This window comes from Temnothorax curvispinosus, unplaced genomic scaffold (genome assembly GCF_003070985.1).
Source record: "Temnothorax curvispinosus isolate PA1 unplaced genomic scaffold, ASM307098v1 QBEX01008837.1, whole genome shotgun sequence".
Taxonomy (NCBI): Eukaryota; Metazoa; Arthropoda; class Insecta; order Hymenoptera; family Formicidae; genus Temnothorax; species Temnothorax curvispinosus.
This window is the reverse complement of record NW_020218617.1, coordinates 214,601-241,146: the sequence shown is the minus strand read 5'-3', so window position 1 is coordinate 241,146 and position 26,546 is coordinate 214,601. Positions and strand designations below refer to the sequence as shown.

Below are 26,546 nucleotides of genomic sequence, written 5' to 3'. Positions count from 1 at the left end.
TCATTTCACGACATATGTTGGTGTCCATTTACTTCTGCGCCATTTGATATGCTAATCCTCTGATGAAGTTATATGCTCCCGTAGCGCAGGTGAATAAATTAACGCTGAACAAATTGTAATTTTTTGGTATGATTACCAGTGAGTATCTAGAATTGTGCGGTTTCAAATAAATCATCAATCAACCTTGTATATAATGAATCTCAAACGAGAGATATTTATACCTAGACCATATAGCACCCGTAATCATAAGACTCGCGGTTTGGCTGAGAGAAATTGTATCCGCGGGTCGTTTGACATCCCCTATACCTGCTATAACCAGGCCCCACTTAAACGTTGGCGCCCAAAAAAATACAGTGGTCGGACCTGATAAAACGATTTTTTTAAAACATTTTTTGGTGAATTTAGCGATCTCTTTTTCAGAGACGTTTTAATTGGACAAGACCATACCTGCAGGATGCAAAAACGCGGCGCGGAATCTCTCGGGTAAGACCGAAGCGATCTTCAACATTAATTTCTGATAAGCACTGACTTTTCCAGGTAATGCCATAATTTTGCTTTATAAAATTACTCTGCCAAATCGGAAAAATATATTTTACAATATAAAAATTATATGAAATCTTCATAATATAGTCTGTAAAAAAATGTAAATAACAACTATAACGTTCACATTACGTGTATCTCGCATTTCAGTAATGACTTCATTCAGTAATAATGTATACTGGGTACCACAAATGTTTTAATCATTTATGGTATTTTAATGCATTATTATATATTATATTATATAACTATTTGTGGCGAATTGCCTAAGTTAATATTTAATTAATATGTTAATCACTTTTTTAATGTTCAATTTTTTAAATAGCGAGATGTTTGGTATTTCACTTTGATTATATTTTGATACAAAATATAAAATATTTTGTATCATAAAATATACATTTTTTGATGGTCTTGCTTTAATACTTTTATGCATAAAATAGTGACATTAATCGATTGACGTAAAGAAAATATAATTGCATTTAAAAAAGGTACGCAATATTGCACGTTGCTAATAACTTTGAACTTTGAATGTGCTGAAAATTAATACGCTGTCATTAAACATTTTTCCAAGATACTACGTTATAAAATGAGTCGAAGATAGTGTGTTTGACCAAATTGCTCGTATATAATTATTGCATATTCAACTAAGCATTTAATTTCATTTACTTCCGCAGGAAAGACTATCCGCACGGTCATTTGGGCTAATATTTTCTTACAAAAGAAAAAATAGAAACAAGCTTAATTAAATAGCTTAATTAAAGAATAATAAGAAAAATTAGAAAGAATTAAAAAACTCATTATGTTTGATGTACATACATATATAAAATGAAATAGCGAGAGCTTTTTTTATTTATATCTATTAATAAAAAAAAATATTTCACTGATAATCGTATTTGCGCGAGAGATTGGACCTTAATTAGTTTCAACATCGTAGAAGTGCGGTAAGAGATACACATCATATTTTTGGAATTGGTATATATGGGATCGTATAATGACCTGTTTCGTAAATGAGAATTCATGAAGAAGTAAAAATGAAAGAACATGAGAAGAGCAAGCAGGCAGCGGAGCATCAAAGCGGAACAAATATACGGTGAATATTTGTATTTTATTTTATATTATATTATTTATTATTTATTTATTATTTTCGTATCGCATGTGGAATTAATTGCATAATTTTCGCGACAGTTACATAGCCATTACGTTTACCATTTCATACCTCTATATAAATATAATGCATACGTCAAACGCAATATATCCTTTTTTTTTTTAATTAAAAGTGCAGTTTCATGTCGACGAAATTATCTGTCACAAAGATTTAACCCGCAATGTAATTAAAAGTTAAATACAATTACAATTAAATTTAGTTGAAGTAAAAAGACCATAACATATAAAGATAAAACAAAGATAAAATAAAATGTCGATACAAATAAGGGATACAACTTGCAAGAAGAAATCGGAGTCATGCCGGAACGGCATGGAAGAGCTGAAATATCTAATATGTGCTATTGACAATTGGTACGTGCAATTTAATTTAGGAAATCCCAATAATTCTCAACGTTCAAAATTATCGCGTGTTTCGTAATACGCGATAAAAGAGAAACGCTTGATCGTTAGTTTCCGGCGATTAGCCATTCTAGTTTCAAAGTGTTGTTGTAATATTTATAGCAAATGTGCAAGCGTTTCATCATCGCCGTCGCACAGTATAATTTTGCCCCCGAGAATTGAAGAAATTCCTTGCGAGATTCCACCCCGAAGGCCTCCTTGCGTTCCGCCACCTCGATGTTGTCCAATAACACCTGGATCTTGTTGCCCCCGGCTTTTGCTACCCCCTATACTTCCGACAACATTGCCGCAGCCACCCTCGCCACCGAATCCATACTGCAATCCTTGCCGCCCTTACAGTCCACTACCGTGTTATTCGCGCGAATAAAAGGACAAAGAATTTAAAAAAAGGAAAAAAAACGTACGCGAAATTAACACATTGATTGCCACGTCTTTTACGTTTAAATGACATTCAATTTCATGAAATATTCTCAGAGAGCCAAACACGTTTTCCTTTCATAATTTTTCTTTCTTTTTGCCATAAAACATAATTTCAGATTGAAATATTAATAGAGTTCGTGACGTATTTTTTTTTGTTGAAAAAAAGTAAACTATAGAAAGAAAACATGTTTGTTGAAACAATGTTTAACTTCCTGGAAATTATATGTCATTCATGAACGACGTAGCAATCAATGTGTTAATACTATACATGTATTTATTTTAGAGTTTATGCGTTATATCATTTTAAGGTAAACGACAATAAGTGAGATCAAAGAGAAAACTTACCCTTTTTTGGCAGAAAAATAAAGGAAAGAAATTTATTACAAATCCATATATAAAACATTCATATTTTACTCGGATTTCAACGGAAAATCCGTACATACGACAGAATCTAATCAAAATATTGGATATCTTTCTTCCTTTTTCTCCTTTTGGGAAAACGAGGTCAATGCAACCACAACGGTGCAGTCCATTTCGACATCATAAAATAATACCGATGGCCGCGTCTCTCGCAGGGTTGCATGATATGTTCCAAATAAAAGCGTCAACCGCCGTTCACATGCAATATCGATGATGACTAGACACCAGTGTGATATAGACAGGATCATTCGTACTTCACACGCATGAGTTCTATCCATGCCCTAAATCGTTAACTATTGACCCTCTCCGCGAAGCTACTTTGCATACAAGATTTGCTTGGTCGATTGTATTTGTTGATCCCAGCCCGGCGACGAGAGTATTCGTGCATTGCCTGAGGATTCCAATATTGACGAGCGTATCCTCATACTGATTGTGGCCGATATTCATAGTCATTCAGATGCTGTATGACTCGTTTCATTGACTACGGAGTATCTAAAGATAAACTTAAAACGATCTTAAATATAAGATCTGACTATGAATACCGGCCTGTGTTTCAGCGAATATACGCTCTCCTTTAAGTTCAGACAATTATTCGCGGTCGAAGGATTCATGCATCGCAGATTTCGGCGAAGCAGTTTCTTTCAGTTTAAGAGATTCGCTGCTACGAATCTCCGTGTATCTCGATTTGATGAAGTTAGTTTAATGTAATATATATATTTATTCGCTGCGGATCCGTATCTTTGATCTATCATGAGAGACAATTAAAATGTCTGTACAAATTGGTGTTTTTCGTAATTAATGTCCGACGCACAAGGTAGCAAAGCGATCAGCTTTCCTGTTATTAATTGGTATTATTACGTAGTTATTACTGTTATCATTACTATACTAGCATGCTGCTTTATAAACATTAATAATCTACGTTATTAGCTACAGTTTTGGCTTATCTATAATTCGGAGAAGTAACGAACTTATGATAATCTTTCAAATAGACCGTTTTAGCATGCGTATACACAGCATAAATATGACGCGAAACATTGGGAGATCTTTGCAGAATTTCCTTTCAGAATTTTCTTCCCGAAACGCCAAAACGAATTTTGCGCCTCAAAGCCGCATTATCGCAAATTACATTCGTCCGTTCGCGTGAGTTTATGACAGCTCGGCCCGTATCAGACGCGGAATATTCGCATCTCGTAAATGTAATTTTTATCACACGCCCCGTTTCGTTATCGATGATTTTATTTCCGATATTATATCGCGCTGCGCTGCTCTTATCCTATTTTCAGCGTCACGTAATCCTCATCGTGATAAATCACAACATCGCGATGACGTGTCACAGGAATATACGGAATATATATAATAATATATAGTCATTCTCTGCGCACGCGGATATAAAAGTGCGAAGCAACAGCGAAGCTCTCATAAAATTATTACTTACGCGCTTAAAACACACGCACACATACACCGACACGTGTTTCGCTTTAATTAAGGGGCTTATCAGACTCAGTGAGAAAATGCATTATGAAACCAAAGGGAACAAAAAATACGGTATTTCGATGTTAAAAATGTATTTATTTATACAATCTTATATGTAAAAGACTAGAAATTAAGAACAAAGTTTTCAATTTCTATCTTCTACATAAAATATTTATCGCCGCGAAACTTTGCATCTCGGACTGTGTCTGCGTAATTTCCAGAAGCTTGATCTGAAACACAAAACCCAAATATCTTTTTTAGATATGTACTATCTAACGAGATGGTGTGTGTGAAGGCAGATTTTAACGTTTTGACTTTTTAATGAAATTATAACATTTCTCCAATTTTTTTTTAAATTAATTATTTTCAAACAGTTATAATATTTGTGGAAAGCCAAAATTAAGCCTTCCCTTCACTAGGTTTTATAAAATATCATATCTAAAAAAATATTTGGATTTTGTGTTTCAGATCAACCCTTCTAATATTATGTTACATACAGTCCAAAATACAGATTCGTGACAATAAACATTTTATGCGGAAGATACAATGAAATCAAAGATTTGTTATTATTTTATAGTTTTCTAGGTATAAAATTAAAAAAAATAAATACATTTTTGACGTCAAAATATGTTTTTTATTCCATCATTTAAAAAAAGAAAAAAATTCGTCCAAAATTACATTTCTTCACCGAACAGTCAGCCTGAATAAGCCCCTTATTCTTTTCACGGTTGACTTTTTTTGAAAAGAGGAACTGATTTAATTATTTTTTAAGGTTTCACTGATGTCGCTGAATATAAAAATGCGGGATTACACATGAAAATTCAAAATAGCGAATCTAATATGGCAAATGTAAAAAAATAAAATCTTTTTTAAAAATAATTTTTAAGACAACTACATAGCAAAGTCCAAAAATTTGTATCCGCAAGTATCAAACGACATCATCATTATGTTTCCGTTGAGATACAAATGATTCGAGAGTTCATTTATATCTTATATATAAATGTGATCAGAAATTTACATTATTAAAAAATCTTATTTGAGCGAAGATAACACGTACACTGCACACTTGTTAAACCTTTATTAAAACCTTTCAGAAAACCTTTCAATCTTACTACGAAAATAATTTATATATATTTTATAATAGCATTTTTTTTTACCACAATAACTTTTATTTAAAAAATTTAAATTCCTTTTAAAATGAGTCATTTAGCAATGACTCAATATTTACCGGAGAGAGGATTTTTTTAACGCTGAGACATGTATTCCACTGGACGTGAAAGGGTTAATTCCTCCTGATTTGAATTATTTACGTATGAGAGCGGCAACAAACTTCGCACTGCGCTTCGACAAAAAAGCTTCGAGTTGAAAAGGACGTGATTTATTTATTTGCTTACGCGCGAGTACAAAAGCCCCTGAGGTCTAGTTCCCTTCGCGCGCTACTCGCCATCGATACGCATTACGGGCGTGAATTTCTTTGTATCCCAGACATCCCAGTTATTTGCGCCTGGCACCCCGAGAATCTGCTCGATATTCTTCGCGGTTGTGCGCCTCGCGTTACCGCGATTCGTCGCGTGGCCTCCTAAAATCAGATACGTTTTCTCGCCTACGTCGCACAATGCTCACCTATTCGCGAAGATAGCGCACGTATTCGCGGACCGAGGAGCGACACGCTCGGGCGATCGATATCTGATCTGATGAAATCACTTTTCTTTCTTCTCGCGCCGTACACGGGACGCTGCGCGAGGAGAACGTTAGAGAACGAAAAGATTCTCGCAGCTCTTGGTTTTCCTCTTGAAGCCGAGCAGGTGCTTCAGAATCCGTCTGCTGCGCTGCTTGCTGCGACGGCGCCTGGTCACCTGGTCCCGGTTGCGCTGCGGATTCAGCTTGATTTGCGCCAGAATGCCGACCAGAAGCTCGTCCACGTGATGGGCCAGACCCGACGACGTCTCGATGAACTTGCAACCGCAGCTGTTTGCCAAACGGCGGCCAACTGTCGGCAGGACGGTAAACTCGAGAATGTCATATATAAGCAGTTGAAACTTAAAACTCGCTTTATGGACGATTCCAAATTCTAGAATGGAATTCCACTTCATAATTTTATGTGGAAGGATGTGCTGGATGCTTTGACATATGTGAGTGCACTTTATATAAAATAAATTTCATGTACGTGCGCATTTTGATTCCTCAAACGTATTAAGTCCACTTCAGACGACCTGCAATTCGTATCAATATATATTGTCGATAAAATTCTGTTTACAATTTTATATCCCGCGTAGTATGGTAAACGTTTGGAGAATCATAATACATAATAAAATATACATTAAAATACACGTAAAAATACACGGTATATGTAAATTTATATAAATAAAATTCTATTCTATAAAAGTCTAACGTAAACATTATAAATTGTATAAAGCTTTCAAATCTCTGTAAAACTGTATTTTATTTCATAACATCAGTTCATAGATTTGTTAAACGTTATTTTTATAAGGAAGTTACACTAAAATGATGTAAATTTGGATATGTAACACAGGATTTTTCGTTGAACTGAATTTGAGAAACTCTCGATTTATATTTTTCCGAGTATTTTTCTCTCAACGATTTCGTTAAAACGATTCGCGGATTGTGACTATAGACATGAGAGAATTTATACGAAATTCATGTACACACCCACTGACGGAACTTCCCGCTTCCTCTCGAGGTCCACTTTATTACCAACCAGGATGACACCGTGAGTCGTCATATAATCGCTCTTCCACAAATAGAGCAGCGTCTCCTCGGCCACCTTTAAGCTCCTTCTGTCCACCACCGAGTACACCACCACGTACACGTCCGGATTGTAAGTTGAACAAAAAGTCTCGACCTCGAAAAGATGAAGGTGGGGAAGAAAGTGGGAAAATTCACGAAAAAAGGTCGAACGGATGGTCGATTCATTTTCCAGCCGAATAAATTTTATCGAAAAACTCTCATCGTTCATATAACGAAACGCGATATTGCAATAAATAGAAACACAAGAGAGAATTCTGCGACGTGTAAAATAAGCGTTATTTATTTTCCAATAGCTCGCGTATCTATAATGTTTTATTTTGTAACTCTTAAACGATCCTACAGTTCACACTGCAAAACGTGTCCTTGTTTTTTTTATCTATACGTATAATTAGCGCTTTATCGCATTAAGCACCTGCGTAACAGCCCTCTTCCGATTTATCTCGATAAATCCGAGGAAATAATTCGCTTAATTCCCCTTCCACGTTGTTCACCCCTTCGAGTTTGTTCGTTTTCTTTACTCGATAAAAGAATACCTATGTTTCTCAATTCTTTCTCTCATCTACGCGCATTATCGCATTATCGTGTTATATTTGGGGTGTATCCCGGAGGTTTACGCCGACATTTAATCGGCAATAATAGAGAGAACTCGATAAAGATGACGTCGTGCTATAACTCTATTTACGAGAGCGGCAAATAAGTTCCTTCCGGCATATCCGACAGTTACTCAATTTAACGCCATTTGTCGGGTAATTGACCTTTCGATGCATCACCTCGGCGCTCCGATATCACTCCGCTATTTTTCACCGCAACCGAAAAAAACATCGCATTTTACTCACTGACATCTCCGAGGCGGGGTGATCAATGATTTCTAATTCCGTCTCCTGCCCATCGAGCATCACCGATACGTTCTTCTGCCCGTACTCCTCGTCTGAAAAACGCAGCAAATCGACATTTGCAATACCGCGTCCGACCATCAATCAGACTCGCACGTCATCGGTATTACTTTCGTATATGTATATGCAAACGCGCGCGTAATTAAAAGCAAAAACTAATGATTAATGTCCCGCTTTAAAGGCAGCGGTTGGATCGTAAGATAGCACACGTTCCCACCGCGCGTCATACTCCACGCTCTTTATTCTCTCTCATGCCGCCAGAAGCGAGGATCAGGTCCTTCATTAAAAGTATACGCGCAAATGTGTTTATCCGAAGGGACAAATTTAATTACACTCCAACGGCGAGACATTTTATAGAACTACCGGTGACCGTTCCTTTCCGAAGGGCCATTATGATCTAGGTTGAACTCGTCAAAGCGGGAAGAGAGGAATATATTGCCTCTTTCGTGTACAGAAATATCGATAATGCTCTCTTTCTCTCCCCCTCTCTCTCTCTCTCTCTCTCTCTCTCTCTCTCTCTCTCCCTCTCTTGACAAGTACTTGGTGCAAAATCGATACAACAGGGTCTGCTTTGAGAGCTCACGCGGAGGTACTCACGATGAGGACCGGTACTCGCGGCGAATTCGTGCAATGATTTCAATAAAATCGACCACGAGAGAGTGACCTCGACGGCGGAAACCAGCGGAAAATATCATACATACATACATGCATTACCCGGGAAAAGGATAAAAGAGAAAGAGAAGAGAAGACGGTGAAGAGAGCGACCGAGGCATCTTTCTTTTCGGGTCAATAGCGTACCGCATGTTGTCTTATCGTCGTTTCCGCTCAAGTATTTGCTGTACCAGATGGACAGGAGCTCGAACGATATCCGCCGTATCCGGTACCGACGTTGGTTATCGGAAGGTTTCGATTGATGCAAAATACTCGGGTGTTCGTGCTAGGCGAAGTATAAAGAGAATTCTCCGTATTCCCTTCGAGCGACTGAGATAAGAGCGGCTTATCACCGTGATGGAGCACATTGCAAGACGAGCGAGTTTTAATTGCGGATAGTTAACGATATAGCTATATATTGGTATATTGATACTTATTGAAAGGGCGAGCGACTCCGAGCGAGCGCCGTCGAGTTCGCAGAGTGGGACAAAAGCGCAGCGTCAATGCGCGTCACGGACAATTCATTACAAGCGAAAATTGCTTCCGTTAACAGGTTACAAACGGCTCGTGCGAATTAATTGGCCCGGTTGGACTGCTAAATTACAGGTTATTATTATATTGTTGTTTGTGTGTGTATGTATGTACGCGTAATGAGAGAGTCACGCTTCCACGGGACATTTGCCGACGCGATTGGATTTTGTGCTTTCTCGCACGCGCTGGATCGCGCGACATCGATCGCATTGATTTTGACTGATCACCCTGCAAAAAGCAATTTCGCAAAAGGGTATCTTACCATTCGTCGCACGGAAGCATAAGAAAATGTAAGAGAGTTCGAGACGCGCAAACGTATAAAAGACTAATGAGACGAAGAAGATATGACTTGCATACGAAAGTGACTCCTCTCCGACACCATTCGCGAAAAATAATTAACGCTGTACGCGTTTACGGCGCAAACCAAATATATTGCTATAAATTACATGGAAAACGTGTCCCTCTTTACATTTTCTTGCAAATCTGCGATATAACGATATTCATTAAAATTGACAATCAATTGTATGTATACAGTTTTACTAATTATGTAAAAAGCTATTTACGTGTTTTAAACCGCGCTATGTAAAAGCATATATATGAACAATATTTAATGTAATTAAAATAAATTAAAACAATGCTGTAATTAATCAAATTTTTGTTACATCTAGAAATATTTAAATTAAAATTTGCGCCATACAAAAATATAGTAAAAGATATATAAAAGCAATCCAAATTATAAAATTTCTTTCTCGCATTAGCGGATTTTGAACGTTTTAAATCGTACGTTAAAGTATTCAAGTAATTGCGACAATCCATTTGTAAAATAGAAAACGTACTTAATCTTTCTGAACAAAAGTACCGTAATTTCCCAGGATCCTCTTCTAAAAAGGAGATGTGAAGTTTATTGTTGCCGCTTTTCCGCGATGCCGATTGATTCTCTTGCTGCGCTTACTTCATTTGCAGCTGTCATTGTATATTTTGACAGTTGTGTATAATAGGGTTAATAGTGAAATGTTAAAGATAAATAGCGCGCGCGTAGCGCGCGTCTGTAGTGTCTAGTAATACAAAAACTTTATATTGTAACTTCTGTTACAATACTTTGTGCGGAATAATTTCGGAGTAATAATCGGAGGCATAATCGAACAGTTAATTGATGCAATCAAAGCGCTTTAAGGGAAATGCGCGTTTCGCGTGAATATATATTGTACCGTTAACGTTTTACCCAGCAGATTAATTAATTCCGTTAAATGAGAGTACGTAATATCGCGAACAATCCGGCGTAACTCGCAACAAGTGCTAAATAATTAAATGCGAAATAGCCGTCGCGAGACGATCATTTGCTCTAAGCAAAGTTTCAGAGGCGACGTCCATCCGGCAGCGAACGCTTCTTCGAGGATGCTTCTTTCAACGGCAAAAACGGAAACGACGTTAATTTCCTGCCACGGTGGAAACGGCTTGTCTGTCCCTTCGCGAAGGGAACGTTAATCACCATTTCTCGATTACGATAGATATCCATCTGATTTTAATCGCGATAGTTAGTCTCAGAGAGCGCGGCGTTTCACGTGGAGTGGTCCGGCTACGTCACGGTGCCGAATTAGATCGAAATTAAACGAAAGGTAAACAAGCGTAAAAGCAGCCGTGTGCTTACCGAGAGAGGCGTCGTAAGCGCAAATGTAGTCGCTCGTGGTGAATTGTGCAGTTAGGGCGGTTTTCCCGACTTCCGACGCGCCCAGCATGCCCACTTTGTACGTCGCCACCCGCTCGTTGCCGGCTTCTTCTTCCGCCTCCATGCCGGAGAGCTGCGAGGCCGAGCTGAGAAGGAGAAAAAGGAGAAGCGTAACCCGACGAATGAAATATTACGTACATTCGAACGAATTACGCGAGACTATCGCTTCTGGAAATTCTATTAGTGCTTCATCCGGATCATTCGCAATTACGACCACGGTACTCGTCCACCATTATGGCAGATACGTGCGATTAAAACGGTTCTCTTTCGTTAAGGCAACAATGCCTGTACAATTTTCATCTAATAAACGGTTTATTCGGGACAGACATGTTAAATCCGACGCGCGAACTTTATCAACCTTGTCGCGGTTATTACACGCGACGTCAACAAGCAGTTTTAATTTTCACGATCCCGCGGAGATGTTGTGCATAATGATAATTTACACTTTGTGGAAAAAATGCTAGAACGATTACATGTTCTCTTTATCAAAATTAAGATAAGCTCCTCCACAAATATCAATTTTGCGTCATAATTAAAAATCCAAGAATAATTTTTCGTCGTCGTTATCATCGTTATTGGAATGTCTATTTTATCGCGCTTTCTTTTTTATTTATATACTATATTATGATTGCATATAATTATATTGTGTTCTTTTGTATTTTTATATATAATTATGTTATACAATAATATAATATTCTATATTATGACGATGCCGCTACTTCTACTTACATAAGGATCTTTTAACCTTTGATGAAAAAAGTTTTCCCTTTTCTCTGTTCTCATCTGAACTGCACATTATTTCTCGAGAAAATAACCGATCAAAACGAAAACTGTATCCTGCGGGGGATCTGTGTTTAACGTAAAATAAAATCATACGAAGGAATAGCATTCAACATATTTTTCTTCATCTTCTGTTTAAAATTAAACAAATATATGTGTTTGCTGTGAAAACAGGAAACGGGAATAGAATGAACGTAAAAGGGACGGGCTTGTAAATTGTGAATCTATAACTCTTAGTGGCAAGACAAGCTGGGAGCTGCGAGACGCGAACGCGCAGTAATGCGGATGTATTCAGATATAATAACATTACAAAATCTCCCTCTTTCTCTCTCTCTCTCTCTCTCTCTCTATCCTGTCAGGTCTGCTTTTCTGTGGAAACCATTTAGAGGAAAACTTAATTTAAATTATTCGTCATGTGTTCTCGATACACGCGTGTTGCACCACATTTCCAGCCGCCACAACCCTTTTCACCCCCTTGCTGGGTAAGCACTTACCGGGATTACTTGTCACCGTCGGCGTCGTACACTTTCGTCAGGCTGGGACGATTTCTCAGAGGATTTAACGGTGTTGAAAATCGTGTCGGCAAATTCCGGCGAAAAAACCCGAAAAACGGAGAGAGAGAGAGAGAGAGAGAGAGAGAGAGAGAGAGAAGCTCTCTAAATTTTAAATCGGCGTAAAGACGGATGTAGAATCGCCGTTAATCTCTTTTTACGGTACAGAGGGTCGGAGACGACTCTCTTTACGGCTGACTCTCCACCCACCCAGGATGCAATCTATGCGCCGTGTAATTATCCGGGGGCAATTAAGGCGCCTTTAAGCGCTCGTGCAGTCGCGATTACTCGGAGTTTCGCGTGGCGCTCGTACGGCAAGTACTCGAGTATCTTCCCGGTAACCGCGGGCGAGATGGAAACCGGGGCGGAAGACGACGCATCGAATATGATTTGGTCGCGAGTACGCTCAGGCAAGCGTAAACAACCGTCCGGGAAGATCAGCGCGAACTTCCGAGATGATTATCCCGAATAGAAACCGTCAGAATCTCCCGTCAAAGGAAAATCGCTTCCGCAGATAGTTCCTGATTTACACAATCCCCGTTCCGCGTCATTAATTTAGTAGGTCCAAATTCTCTCTCGTGAGAGCGAGTAACAAGCACTGTACATACATAACAATTTCATGCAAATTAATTAATTAATATAACAATTATATTAATTAGCATATTTTGTTTGTTATGTATACACGTAATTATTTCATTAATTAATAGAGATGTAAGAAACCTTATCAAATATAAGTTATTTTATTCTAAAGGACCTACAAAATGTAATGACCATATAAAATATCTGTGTTAAAACAAACATGTCATTTGAGTTAAAAAATTAATAAAAGAGACTTTTAAATTATCTTATAATAAAGTCATTTAGGATTCAAGTTTGCACCACTATGTATATATAGATATTATAAAGAAACTGTTCTTCTCGAAGGAAGTCTTTTGTATCTCCACTGTTAACACTTGAAGCGAACGCAGTATTATTACACATAATTATAATAATTAAACAATTATTATAGATTATGCTTAGTTATTAAATAATTATCGTACACGACACCCTTTTTATTTAAATAAAGACCTTTTAGTTTGTCATGAAAAATCTCTGTTTCTTGATTTTGCTTCCCGATGGATACAAACAAGTCGACAGCCATATCATGAATCCATCTCACGGGAAACCTGGACCTTTTGCGTAAAGTAAAGTCATGCGAGGAAAAACATTTGATGTATTTTTCTTTGTTTTCTAAAGCGTCAACGCCGGCTTGCGACGAAGCCCTCGAAGAAGAAAATAAACAGCCCGAGACAGGGGTAGAGATGAAAATGTGGAGGAGGCACCACGTCTGCACGTGTATTACGTGAAAGATTATTTTCCCTCGGTGTCTCTCTCTCTCTCTCTCTCTCTCTCTCTCTCTCTCTCTCTCTCTCTCTTTCTTTTTCTCTTTCTCTTTCTCTTCCTCTTCCTCTTCCTCTCTCCTCTCATTCTCTCTATATTCGCGCGGTCACACGCATTATACTTTTACGCGTTATATTTATAGTGTAGGTAACCATAGAGACGAAAGAGTCCAATTATAATGTTCAGACTTCAGCCGTTGAGCTTTAGCCGGGGTACCTTTTAAAATTCTCGTTATTATTCGCGAACGATAGCACGAAATTATAATTATCCTCGTTTAATCTGGCGGCCTTCTTCTCTTAATAGCCGCGAATTTGCAAGCGCGCCCAGAATGCAATCATTATGCACGATGCGGTATGACTCCGGTACACATCGCGTATTGTTATTTCACAATAACGCACAACCGCGAAACGAAACGAGTTGTTTGTTTATCCCATGTTCCGGAGTTATACACATACGCAATTATCTGCCGGATACTGCGGGATGTTTTCGAAATATGCAACGCCGTACAGAGGAAATCTCGAGTCCCAAATCGGAATCTGGCCGCGCGTTTCCGACGAGCGGACGGGTGTTATGGGAGAAATTTATCCGCGCACTTTCGGCGCTCTGTTTATCCTCACCTGAGTAATCTACCTTCCCGGGTGCTGCTGCAGCTGGTGGAGGAGGTGACGCTGTTGATGCTCTTGCTGCGGCGTGTCTTCAACGAGTCGCCCAAGTTATACACCCCGTTCGCCGTTATGGAGAAAGACCGGAGCCTGTAATATTCAACCCCGTCTTCGGTCTCGCCCTCCTCGCACCCCGCTGTGCCACCAGCGCGTCTCGTATCGGCCAGCATCGGCTGCAACAAATGACAATTCGATTTGTCAGATCCCCAGTTTACGCGGGGGAAGCAAATCTAATCTGACAGACTGTGGGGAAAAGTCGTTGGAAGTTAAAAATTCACTTTCCGATTTTAGATTTTTTCTTCAGTAAAGTGTTTCGAACACTATACTTTCCGATGTGTGAACGAGAGGCAATTTCTTAATACACAGTGAGAGTGGGTGATCCCATCATCCGCAAACGTCATTGTCAATTGACAGAAATGCGTTGCGCGTGATATCTCGATGCGATTTGCCGACGCGTTCACTGATTGAATTATGAGCTACATGACGTAAATCGATGTATAAAGCTCTGTAAATTTCTGCGAGTGGAGTGTGCCGACATGTGCATATATGCTCGTTTGCCTTCCCTCGCAATTGCGAAACGGGGCGGAAAGGCGGCAGAAATACGCGACGCGTTCTCGAGCGGTGTATTAGGGTCGCGGCGGATCCTAACGCGTTCGTTAATCGATGCAAAACACATTCGGTGACATAATCGTCGCGTATTACCATTATTCAACTCGTCTACTTGTGTGAACGCAGAAATTTAACTGCGATTCGAGGACGTCGATAGTTTGAATTCTGCCCCACATTCTCTTCCCCGATCAAGTTCATTCCGTTTCTTTGACGGGTTGCAATGTGAAGCTTAGGAAACGAATATCGACCGCGCCCGTCCTACAGAAATCGCGACATCAATCTTCTCGAATCCCCGTATTTCTCGCGACGAGAAGTTAACACCGACCATGCTTTCGTTATGTCGAAGAACCCTTGCGTACGTTCGAATTACATCGCAGCCCCAATTTGCTGAGTCCTAAATCGCTTAACAAAACGAGAAGGCACGTTCTGAAGATAAAACGTGAGCGCTAAATTGGTTTGAATTAATATTATTTCGATCTAAATAGAAATTGAATTAAAATTATCGAGAGGGTATACAATATTACATAATATTAATATAATAATGAAATGTCCGAAATTAAATAAATTTATGGAAGGCAGGCTAAAAGCAGAATAATTATTTACATATATGTATATAAATTCGAAACAATTTGGTTTTCAGAATACTTGGATAATTTTAAAGAAATTGGTTAAGTTGTGTTGAGAAAACTTTTTTAATTATATCTTTTAATTAACTAATATTACTCCGTAATGATATATCTTATTAAGGTTTTCTACCATTGTAGCACGACCACAATTTACTCCACAACATACTGAATTCGTGATGGAAGCACCGAGTTTCGCAGATCTTGGGAAAAATGCAAGGGATGTTTTTAAAACAGGCTACCACCAAGGCAAGGGCCTTTTCAAGTTCAATGTCAAGACCAAATCTACCAAAAGATTCCAGATGACGAGTGACGCAACGTTGAATTTCGAGGCATCAAAGGTTATCGAAAATCATTATGCTCTCATTTCGATATTTGCAAATTCTTAGAACAATAAATTTTGTCTATTTTGTTTGCATTACCGTTAATAATATCGCGCAATATTTACTAATTATTTTGTCGATTATTCGTGGGAAAAGCAAACAAGTGATGCTCTTGTCCCGCAGTTTATCTTGCGAAAAATTTTGCGTGAAACTGTAGCTGAATCAACTATTTTAAGTGGCAATATTTGCATTTAATTACCCATCGGAATATGCAAGCAATATATCCGTGTCACTGAATTCGAACTCGCGGCAACTATCGCTTTGAAAGCGGAAAAAAACTGTGGGTTTTTATGTTTTTTATGATGTTTATGCGGATTACGCTTATATAGCAATATTTTAATACATATGAAATGTTTATTAGTTTATCAGCATTAATAAATTCGATAAACATTATTTATCATTCTCTCTTAAATCACATTATATAATCGATTTATATGAAAATGTATTTAAATAATAATGTGTGAAATATTGTATTGGAATTATATATTAACCGAACATTCAAATAATCTTGGGAAACTAAGTATTGTCAGAAGTATTGCGTCTTGAAGCCAGGCAAAAAAGATTGGACGATTTACTCACCGATGAATTAATGACAGTTAAACGGTTTAATGGAGACGAAGTACAAGGCAAATGCTGGAGCTCTGCTGTTAAAATGGACGACCGAGGGCGCGCTTTTTCTGGGATACGAGTTTAACGGGCTGCTAATGAAGGGCGTTGATTTGCTCTCCGAGTGCTCGTACAATCCGGAAACGGCCGCGAAAGGCGTGAAGGTCGGCTCGAAGTTCGCCAACGAGAGGATCAACGCAAGCTGCGAGATCTGTTAGTGTCTTACGCCCCAATTTCCTTAGATCTAATTAACTTTACGCGTTAACGGGATAACCGCGTTTCTTTCACGTTTGAAAGCGTGACCGCGTTCTCTCGAGTGTTAATCGCCTCGTCGATAATATGCGCGGACTTGCCGGGCTTCCCAGCGAAGCACGGAGCGGCACACAAATTTCTCGGGACAAATTCATCTCTCTATTTATAAAGTTTTGCAAGGTAACGGCTTTGGCCAGGTCGCCTGCTTGAGTGATGGATAAAGGGCTTCATATATTGTGTTTGTATATTCCCGTCTAAGGGATGAAGAAGACTAATTATATATACCGTCCAAACCTTTTACCTCGTCGAGAAAAAGCAGCAAATAAAACTGGGTCATTAAAAAGAATCCTTTTTACATGTGCCATTGAAGTACTACGAAAAATATACTTATTAATAATGCTAAATTAAAACAAAGTAGCACAGATTCTATATCTTTGTACAAAATCGGACTACTTTCTGATATTATAAGATACGAGAAGCATTTCCGTAATTAAATACTCCGTTCGCGGAATAGTTAATATTGAGTATAAAAAATTGCCGGATCATCGAGTTTCCTAGTAAACTCTCCTCTCTTCCGCCATCCCTCTCCCCCGTTCCTAATTAATTATTCAAGCAGAGATAACGCGGCAAATGATATTTCCGATGCTCCGTTATATGAGACGAACATGGAAACATCAGATTTAACATAAAATCAAATGCTCGCTGAAACGATCGGGGACGTGTATCCGTTCTCTCGAGTAATTTCGCTTCGAAGACATTCTGCCTTCTGTCTCGCGTTTCGCGTTTGCGCGTTGCGTAACACAAATGGGAACTTTAATAAATAATTCCTTCGCTCCGGTGCAAACTCCTTTTCGATATCACGCAAAGTTTGCAGGAACAACAGCGGAACCGCGTGTCTCGAATGTTTACTAACAAGTCGCGGCAATTTCCGCGAGCAGCACAAGTTTCCGCGATGGCAATTGATACGGGCACTTCTCTCGTGGATAGCCGCGCTGTCGTGCGGTTTATCGTGCTGTCGCGTTCTATCGATACGAAAACGTCAAGAGGAAAATTTTTTGCGAAATAAAACCAAAATAGAAGCGCGGGCGGAGAGAGGCAGGTGATTTGGGAATTCAGGGATTCCAATAGCGACAGAGTTTATTCGATTAAATTCTGACAAACGAGAAAATTAAATTTTCTTTTTTTTTCCCCGATGGACAAATGTGATGATCGAAACACCATATAACTTTTCCATATTCGGTTACACGTAACGATGAGTAATCCGCGTGGTGTCGAATCGTCGAAATTACTGAAATTTCCCGTTTACAGCCAACGATCCGGATTCAGGCACCAGCTTGCTCGGCTCGGTGGTACTGAAATGCCGGGATTTGCTCCTGGGGTACCAGGGCGGCTACGACGCGACCTCGAACAGGGTGACGAAGAACGACGTCGGGGTCGTCTACGGTTGCGCCGACATTGACCTGCACCTCCGGTGCACCTGCATACCGTACGTGTACGGGCTCTCCGTGTTGTACAAAGGTAAACGGTGAAGGTAACGTGATCTTTCCCTAGACAGAGCCCTCCGCGCCGAAGTTAGCGCGAGGGGTGAGAAACGCCGATGTCGTCTCCCGACGGGAAGACTAATCATCCTCCGTGACAACGGAGTAATTTCAGTCTACTCCGTAATACTCTCCCTTTACTCATTACCTATTGCGTCGCGAAATCGCGTCCTCGTCGTCGTCGGCTAGAGAGCGGAACTGCTAAATTACCGCTGTCTTTCGCGCGTATTAAGTAAATGGGGGAATTGAAGATGCCTGGCTCAGACGAGCGTAATGAGATCCCGTCGCTCCGTGTTCGGATAAGCGGAATACGGACGTGTAATACAAATCGTTTAGCATATATCGGCGCACGTCACGGTGGCGTTATCAATTTTCTTGGCGGAATCGGGAGGGCAAGGGTGGAGAGGGCGATAATTAGCAGCGTTAGCGTGTAGTGGGTATGTGACAGCGTCGTGCAATGGTGACGTACAGCAAACCTCAAACCGTAAACCGACACCGTCGGGATTTTGCGCAAACTACGTAACGTCGCACGTCGATGACCTCGCTTTTAAAATTGGGTTAAAATTATTCGCTTAAAACGTAACTCTTAATTGCGTTAATTAACAGGAACGTTATCAGGGGCGATTGCAATCTGATTTGTGTACTTTTAAATTGAGGCATAAATGTTTGAGTATCCTTCATCCTCCCGTCTCGTTCTATCAATTGCGATGTCTCGTCTGCTTTTCAGCGAGACCCGACCTGGACATCGCGGCGAACGGCATATACGGGAAACGAGGCGACGTTCAAAAGTGGACGGTCGGCGCCGCGGCGAAGTGCAAGATCGACGAGAGGTCGACCCTGCGATTCAAGTTCAACACCGATCTCCAGTTAGCCACGAGCTTTCTGCAGAAGATCAGCGACGGTGTCACGCTGATCCTCTCGTTCAACATCGACTGCGCGAACGTCACCAGAGGTGGTCACAGAGTCGGACTAGCGCTCAACATCGAGGCTTAAACTCGCGGAGTCCTCGCGGATTTGTGTCGTCCTTGGTATCGTCTGCTGTGGTGGTGTACTGCGTCAATCGTCGCTAAATTCAACGACGATCGGTCGACCAAATCGGCCAAAGGATGCATTTTATACAGAAGCTGTGACTTCATGAGAATTAATAAGACTCTTAATAAAAAAAGATTTTTTTCTCTTAAAATAAGAAGATAAACTAATCTTCTTTGTAAATGAATTAAAATGATTAATTGTTTCTCTTTTGGTATTTCTAGCGTTTGCAAGGGGGTGGTTCGCTCAATTTTAAGTCCCAACGGACGCAATACATCAACAGCTTCCAGGGAAAAAAAAAAAAAAAGAAAAAGCTAATCAACGATGCGGAAAAGCCGGCGTTTCTCTAGGCGCCTCGTCGCGCTCGCGTTCCGATTTTATATTTTTAGCTTCCGCGTTCCGCGATCACGTTACGTGGAATTTCGATGAAATTCGGAAAAAGCGACAGCCACGGGCAGCGATATTCCCAACACCATTGTGCGCTGCGGCCGTACGCTATTCAGCGGAATTTACGCACTCCGTGTTCATTTCACTCGCCGATACGCGTGAATCGCCTCCGTCGTTACAAGGAAAGTCTTTCGGCAACGGCTTCGAGGTATCGCTCACAATAACCGAGGAAATTAACTCAGCCACGTGCGCCATCGATTTATGTAACGTGAGGCTCATCGTTACGCGTTTCGCTATATTTGCTTCCCTATATCGAGCTCGCGAATTGTAAATTATTCTCTCCCTTTCCGTCCCTCTCTCTCTCTTCCCCTCTTCCTCTCCGTATTAGGGCAAGAGAGAATACACGAAATATCCCACGAAAGGGATATTCCCTTTTCCCTTTTCCCTTTTCCCTATTCCCTTTTCCTACCGAAAATTTAAGAGACTCGCTCGTTTCACGCTTTTTATCATATCCCTTACCCTGTGACGTGGAACAGCCGGCATGCTGCTCGTTCTACTGCGATATTGCCTGGGGCCGGGGCCTCCGCGAATCCCAGACGTCAAGCTAGCTGAACCGGAGGGACTCGTCGGACTGGGTCCGCTTGGGCTCGCGCTCGCGCTCAGATGAGATGACGATGACACGGCGCCAGGACTCAAGGCCGGCGTTCTGGTCGGACTTCTAGGCGAGGGTGACAGGTGACCCCAGGGACCGGCCTCCGCTTGCAGAAATCTGCCACGCGAAAATAAAATCGTTATCATAGGCACGTGCCGCGCGGTTGTGGAAAATCCCTCCCATAAATCCAAGACTTTCCAATCAATTTACATTCCGGCGGTTCGGTGAAAAGCTCCAGCGCCGGTGATCGGTCTCGGATTTATTTAAGGCGGGTAAGGATTATTTTGGAGCGCTCGTCAGACAGATTGATCGCCGTACGGACGCCGTCAAGCGGACTATATGAGTCAACGATCAATCACTTTTACGAGGATACGACCTGTGTAAGTCCGGCGTGGGTCTGGCAACCGCGATGCTGGAACTTCTGCGCCTCGAGGTCGGCGATTTCGGTCCGTCCACGCAGCTGTGACCCTGAGACCCGGACAGCGAGGTATGATGGAGACGGACCTCGACCTCGCTGCTCCGCCTCTGGAAGGTCCGTTTGTTCCAGGTCCGCCGATTTTTCGCGTCGACGCCCGTGCCATCCGGCTTTCTGCAAATTTCCGGTTTAGCAGGCAAATCCCTCATTTCGCGAGGCAACTTTCGGAGCGGCATAATCCTATTTTTACGCACGCATTGCGCTATCGATTTTCCCTGTGAGTATCGCCGCTCTATTTCCGCTCCTCCGTATTAAACTCAGTTTCGTGGAAGATTGATTCATTACTCGCGGCGCGGCGGAAGATAGCGCAGAATCGCCGCGCGACAGGCTCTAATCCGATTTCGAGATTCTCAAATGGCTTTAACCAATACCAAAGACTTCCCACGCGTATGTTCGTTACATGCCGCGAACTCCAGTACGATATCAGCATAACAGTTCGGATTGAGACTCCCTAGATTGAGAAATGTAATTTCGAGATAAAGTTACGAAGTTCTCAATTGCGTTACCGAGTAGTATTATGGTATTATTGAATTCGTAACTCGTAAAGCGTTCAGATGGCTAAAATTTTGTATGTTTCACTTGTTGAAACGTCCAAAAGGCTGATGGTCAAAGCTGATGCGTTACCTTCAAAGCTGCAAATAATAATATTTGATGCTAAAATAAGCTATTTGCACAAATTATCCCTTGTTTCAATATTGTATCGCATCGATCATTATTTAATATTTAATCGCATTAGGCTAATCTGATCAGCGCCCGTAGCGCTATTTATAGTTATATTTAATTATATCCATTTCGAGCTTAGGATTTAATTAAGTCCTCTATGCTTCAGTAAAGATACTTTAATAACGTTTTCGCTGCTAATTGACAACTGATTTATAAAATTTATAACTCTGTCTTTAGTAGTGTTAATTAAGTTTTTCATATTTCAGCGAATACACTTTAACATTGTTTCTCTTCCTAATTGACGGCCAATAAATATGTATATTCATATTCTCTTTATTATTCCTACAAAACGTTTTCTACTTCTTTTAAATCTCTTCCTCTTTCCATTTTGGAATAAAACTACTTGTTGCCTTCTTTCACGAGAGAATTATCCGTTCTCTTACAGTACCAAGATAAGTTTTTACTAAATAGGTATTTGCCGTACTCACCTCGGTATAAGCTTGTCCTCGAGCATGTTGGGTAGGTCGTCGCCGTCCTCGGTAAGCGCCGCGAAGAAATCTTGAAACTTGTCCGGGAAGTTGCTCGGCGGGCAGACGTTCATGGGAAGAACGCGTTCGGCAACATTCGGGGAAGTTCTCCCGACGATGTCATGATGATCCGCCACCGTGGACGTTGCCATATATTCACTAGGAACTTCACGGGTCCTCATGTACCGCCGGTGACTTCTCAAATTTGCCACAAATTCGTCTTCCCCTCCATTCGCGGTCACCGCACGTGACTCTTCGCGAAAACTTCGCGCCGCGATGAACGGATCAACGGGATCCGATCGCCGGCGAGTCCCGAAAAGCGACGTGATTTAGATCAATGACGGCACGGCTCCCGCGCTCCGCCGAGGAGCTCGCAGGAGCCTCGTACAGCACATGAAGAATTAACCGACGTAATTGTTCATTAATTCAGAGCGGGTTAATCTTGCAATTTAACAAGCCCGACACCGGGCGAGTCACGAGTCACGAATCAAGTGTTCCCGATGGAAATCTAATCGGTCCTACATGTCGCGTGATAAAGAACGAAATGCAAAGCAGCCGCTTCCGCATGCAACACCACCCGCGCTTTCACTCTCGTTCGAGAGCTGCTCGCGATATAGCACCGTTGAGCGCGCCGGCTCCGGACGCTGTCAGGTACGCGACGCGATCTACGGATCGAAGCGCGTGCTCATCGTTCATCGTTTCCTGCCGACGAGAGCGACTCGCGCCACGAGGACGATCGGGATGTAACGCGAGGGATGCCTCTCGTCTTTGCGGAGCGCGACCGCGACTCTTTTTTTCACGACGAGGACCTGGCGAAAACTGAAGCTCGCATGGTTGTTGCACGTCGCTCGCTGGCTCCGGCACCTTGACGGACTTGCGCAAGCGTGGCTCACCCCAAAACTCAGCGAACGGGTGGATTCGCGGTAACGTCGTAAAAGTGATCGTCTCCCTCTCGTTCGCTCTAGCCGCCGCAATTGTCATGGAGTGAAGGGGCCGCTTTGTGGCGGCCGACAATGTGGAAATGAGAAACGAGCCCGTCAGCCCGTCACGAAAGATTTTAACTTTGCGATCGTGAATTTTTTATTTCTTCGCCCAACGAGAGAAAGAGAAGTACGCGAACGTAATGAGAAAGATCTTCAGGGAATTTAAAATTATATATCTTGACTGCGAACGGAGAAATTGTTAGAACGATAATTTTCCAACATTATCGTTGAGAGAGAGCGCGATAACGAAATTGCTGGAACAGCCTTCCTCGATTAGACTCGTGCTACTTCGGGTGCGTGTTACACGAATGAGAGAGGACATGAAGAGTAATTCGATCAACCTGGTGCTCGTGGTCACGGAACGCGTGTAACGCGATAGAAAACTCAATGATAAAATTAAGGATGTATGCATTGGAGATATTCCGGAGAAGCAATTCTCTCGTCTAATAATAGACGCGTCAGTGTAAACAAAAGCGTAACAATTTAGAACGTAAAGATCGTGCGGAATAATAGAGAGAAGTGGTAGGAATGGAGTTCTCTCGGAGCATCCTAAAAACCAATTTAAAAAGCGTTCACTTGACTCTCGCGTGTAGATTCGAGATCGTTGAATACGCACTCAGCACCGAGAAAAGATGAAGTCTTCATTTAGCTTCCATTGAATGCGCCGCTCAGTTTTATACGTACAGTGTTTGATGAGAAATTTCTCTAATCTGGTAATACAACTAACAAGAAATGCCCGCTGCGTTTCCTTTGTGCAACACACAGTGTAATATGCTTCGAATTGATTAAAAAGCTTATTTAGCTTGAGAAGTAGACAGAAAGAGGGAGAAGAAGACGGGAGACGTGGACCTGTGGAATGAGGAGAGTAATTCAAGGAGCGTCGTAACAAGGAACATTATTCCCGGTTTCAGCAAAATACTCCCAATGCTCGTTCCCGCATCTCTCTCAATTCTGAAGGGAACGAGCATTGTCGGGGCTGGTTACGTAGTCGACGTATATACGGATGTGCGTCGCGTGTAAGAGGGTGATAAACGATCCGGAATGTAAATTCATGAAATAAGAAGCGCTCTTGGGTTGACAGGGGGAACGACGACGCGGCGAAGCTCCATGGCACGGGAGGAGATTGAGAGCGCGGGCAGGTTTCTTCGCTTCGCGTTATTACTATGAGCGAGAACTATTTTTCCGAGACTCTTATATTCTATGAGAAACACGAGGGAAAAATCTCGCCGTAACAATACCTACGTAAGGACGTCTTTTCGGATTACCTTTGACGAGAGGGATCTTATTTCCAACGAGGTTGGCTTCTCTTCTCTGTCGACGCCGAAGTAAAGCAGGTACAGAGTCGGCGCGCGATATTAACGTTCGGATGGAATCAATTTAAATGTCGCGTAATCCAACGCCATATGGCCTTCGACGTGTAATCTGAGGGATTCGCGCGAGATCGATTGTTTGCGTAATGACGATTACAGTGCGACGACAAAAGGTTGTTCTCCAGCCTCGGCGGAAATTACGAGGAAATTAGATATCAATGCATTAGTAATTAATATATGTTATTACGAGCGACATGTAATAAATCCGTGGATACTTAGTTCCACGCGCGTGATACAGACGAGTAAATATTAATATTGCTGCGATGTCGAGGCAAACTATCTGGGCGGAAATACCAACGGCGGATAGTGTCAACATTTTCCGGATTCCGTAACGGCGTGAGTTACGGAATTAATTAGCTTACGAGACATGTTAACGCTACGTGTTAGCGGCCTACCCGTCTTGCCCCGTACATGTTTTCGGTGGGTACCTAGGATACAGGCTCGATATTCAGGACTGTGGCCACTGAAGCGATAACAATTACGCAAGACAGACCCGTAAATCGAAAACAATGACCGCAATTGCGCGGTATAATAACCGCAACAAAATAACTTGTTACCGCTGCTTTCCCGAGCAAAAGAGTTAGCGTAGTTACTTCTTCTTAACTACTTTAAATGAAAGCAAATGAGATTTGGCGTTCCATCATCGAACAATTTTTCTTCATAAAACTTGAGAAATTTTCTGCACTCGGAAATCGCAATGGGAGTACAAAGAGAATCATGTTAAGACAGGTCGACGCGGTCGATACAGATATAATGGGAATTGAAACACCTGTACGTCATTAATTAACAAAGAATATTTACAGCAAGGGTTTAAATATTTGTCTGGAGCATCCCGCTGTCACAATTTACTGAAAAAATAAGAGCCCGCCGTCGAGAAGTGAGAGAGAAGGAGAGAGAAGGATTGCGAGTGCGGTCCGAGTGTTTGTCGGATTCGGGAGGCTCGCCGATATATCGGAGGAATCGATCCACACACGTGGAGAGGGCTACGAGTCTCGGAAACAAAACAAAGCGTGATAGGAGCAACAGTCTCCGTGCGGAACATCGATAATACCTAACTACAGCAAATCGTTGTCACACGTTGTGCTAAGCCGAGGCTTCTGTAGAAGATACGGAGCCTCGTCCGTTGAAAATTCGCGTTTGCTCCGATTAAACCAATACCACGAGGGTGTCTTAAAACGAATGAGTCATCCCTTCTCCCTGTACTATTCTCCGTCCTACGCGCTAATAACTTTACGCAATTCATCGATCGTAAAGTGGAATTTCGATCGGCAAATTACGTAAAATTGTTATCCATTCGACACTACACTCATCGCTAAATTAGCGCGAAGTGGAAGAGAGCGTGGAGATAGAGAGGGACGAGGGACGGTGGTTTCCCGTTTCCGGGAGGAATTAAATCCGATCCGCGCTAGTTTGCGCAAGTTCTCAAGGGTGCAAGCGAGAAGACGAGTGCGCGCCGAATCTCTCGGTATCTCTCACGGAGTGTCAAAGCAGCTTTATAGTATCGACATGCGGATTATATTACCGGGAGCTAAATTATGATACAAACCGCGGTGAGCGCACCGTGAGAGAGAGATCGCCTCCGCCCTCTGCCTGTCTCACATGTCGCTTTTATCTTTAACATAACACGACCTTCGCTTATCAACTTCGAAAACCTTTGAAGTTCGGAACGCGGAATTTCCTCTAGGAGCCTAAAGTTCAACCCCTCCCCGCTCCCTGCTGCCCCGTTCTCTCTTTAATTAACTGCCTGTACAGGGATGACGACGTTGCGATGGAACGTTCGATAGAAGTATCAGAGTTATTTTTAATCCTATTAACTCGCAGACTTTTTCCTTCCGTCTTCACACGAAATCTCAGCCTGAACCACCCCCGCGCGAAAAAGATATAAAAATTAATCCCCGATCTTCTTAGTGACCCATCAAAGCTGTCCGCACTCTTCCCGTCGCTCTCTTTCCCTTTCTGTCGCCTTTTCGCCGGAAAATCTCAAAGTCCGTAGTAACTTGTTCATTGTAACTCTGTTCGCAACGTCGACAACCATCTGCCATGACGCACGCTGCGGCACGTCGTACCGTGCATTCCGAGAACACGTAACACAT

The 26,546-nt window shown here is 41.6% G+C and overlaps 3 protein-coding genes across 4 annotated transcripts; 1 reads left to right on the top strand and 2 right to left on the bottom strand.

The window, feature by feature from the left end:
- Window positions 1-6: 6 nt before the first annotated feature.
- LOC112458392 (mitochondrial pyruvate carrier 2-like) lies at window positions 7-547 on the bottom strand. The gene is made up of 3 exons (XM_025022000.1): window positions 448-547; window positions 222-363; window positions 7-146 (listed from the first exon to the last, which is right to left on the bottom strand). Exons 1-3 carry the CDS (start codon window positions 545-547, stop codon window positions 29-31), a joined length of 360 nt encoding a protein of 119 aa, XP_024877768.1. The 3' UTR covers window positions 7-28.
- A 1,377-nt stretch (window positions 548-1,924) lies between these two features.
- Window positions 1,925-22,916, bottom strand: LOC112458385. Of its 2 annotated transcripts, XR_003041202.1 has the most exons (9): window positions 22,062-22,916; window positions 20,812-21,024; window positions 20,303-20,552; window positions 14,312-14,529; window positions 10,906-11,069; window positions 8,019-8,110; window positions 7,084-7,276; window positions 6,037-6,403; window positions 1,925-4,643 (listed from the first exon to the last, which is right to left on the bottom strand). XR_003041202.1 is itself a non-coding variant. In XM_025021988.1 (8 exons), exons 1-8 carry the CDS (start codon window positions 22,280-22,282, stop codon window positions 6,165-6,167), a joined length of 1,590 nt encoding a protein of 529 aa, XP_024877756.1. In that variant the 5' UTR covers window positions 22,283-22,916; the 3' UTR covers window positions 4,803-6,164. The 2 variants fall into 2 exon arrangements, 1 of the variants encoding a protein (XP_024877756.1); XM_025021988.1 differs by lacking the exon at window positions 1,925-4,643 and having other exon boundaries at window positions 4,803-6,403.
- LOC112458386 (voltage-dependent anion-selective channel protein 2-like) lies at window positions 11,078-19,419 on the top strand. The gene is made up of 5 exons (XM_025021989.1): window positions 11,078-11,201; window positions 15,730-15,929; window positions 16,568-16,790; window positions 18,138-18,347; window positions 19,095-19,419. The coding sequence occupies exons 2-5, from the start codon at window positions 15,768-15,770 to the stop codon at window positions 19,358-19,360; spliced, it is 861 nt and encodes a 286-aa protein (XP_024877757.1). The 5' UTR covers window positions 11,078-11,201; window positions 15,730-15,767; the 3' UTR covers window positions 19,361-19,419.
- Window positions 22,917-26,546: the final 3,630 nt, after the last annotated feature.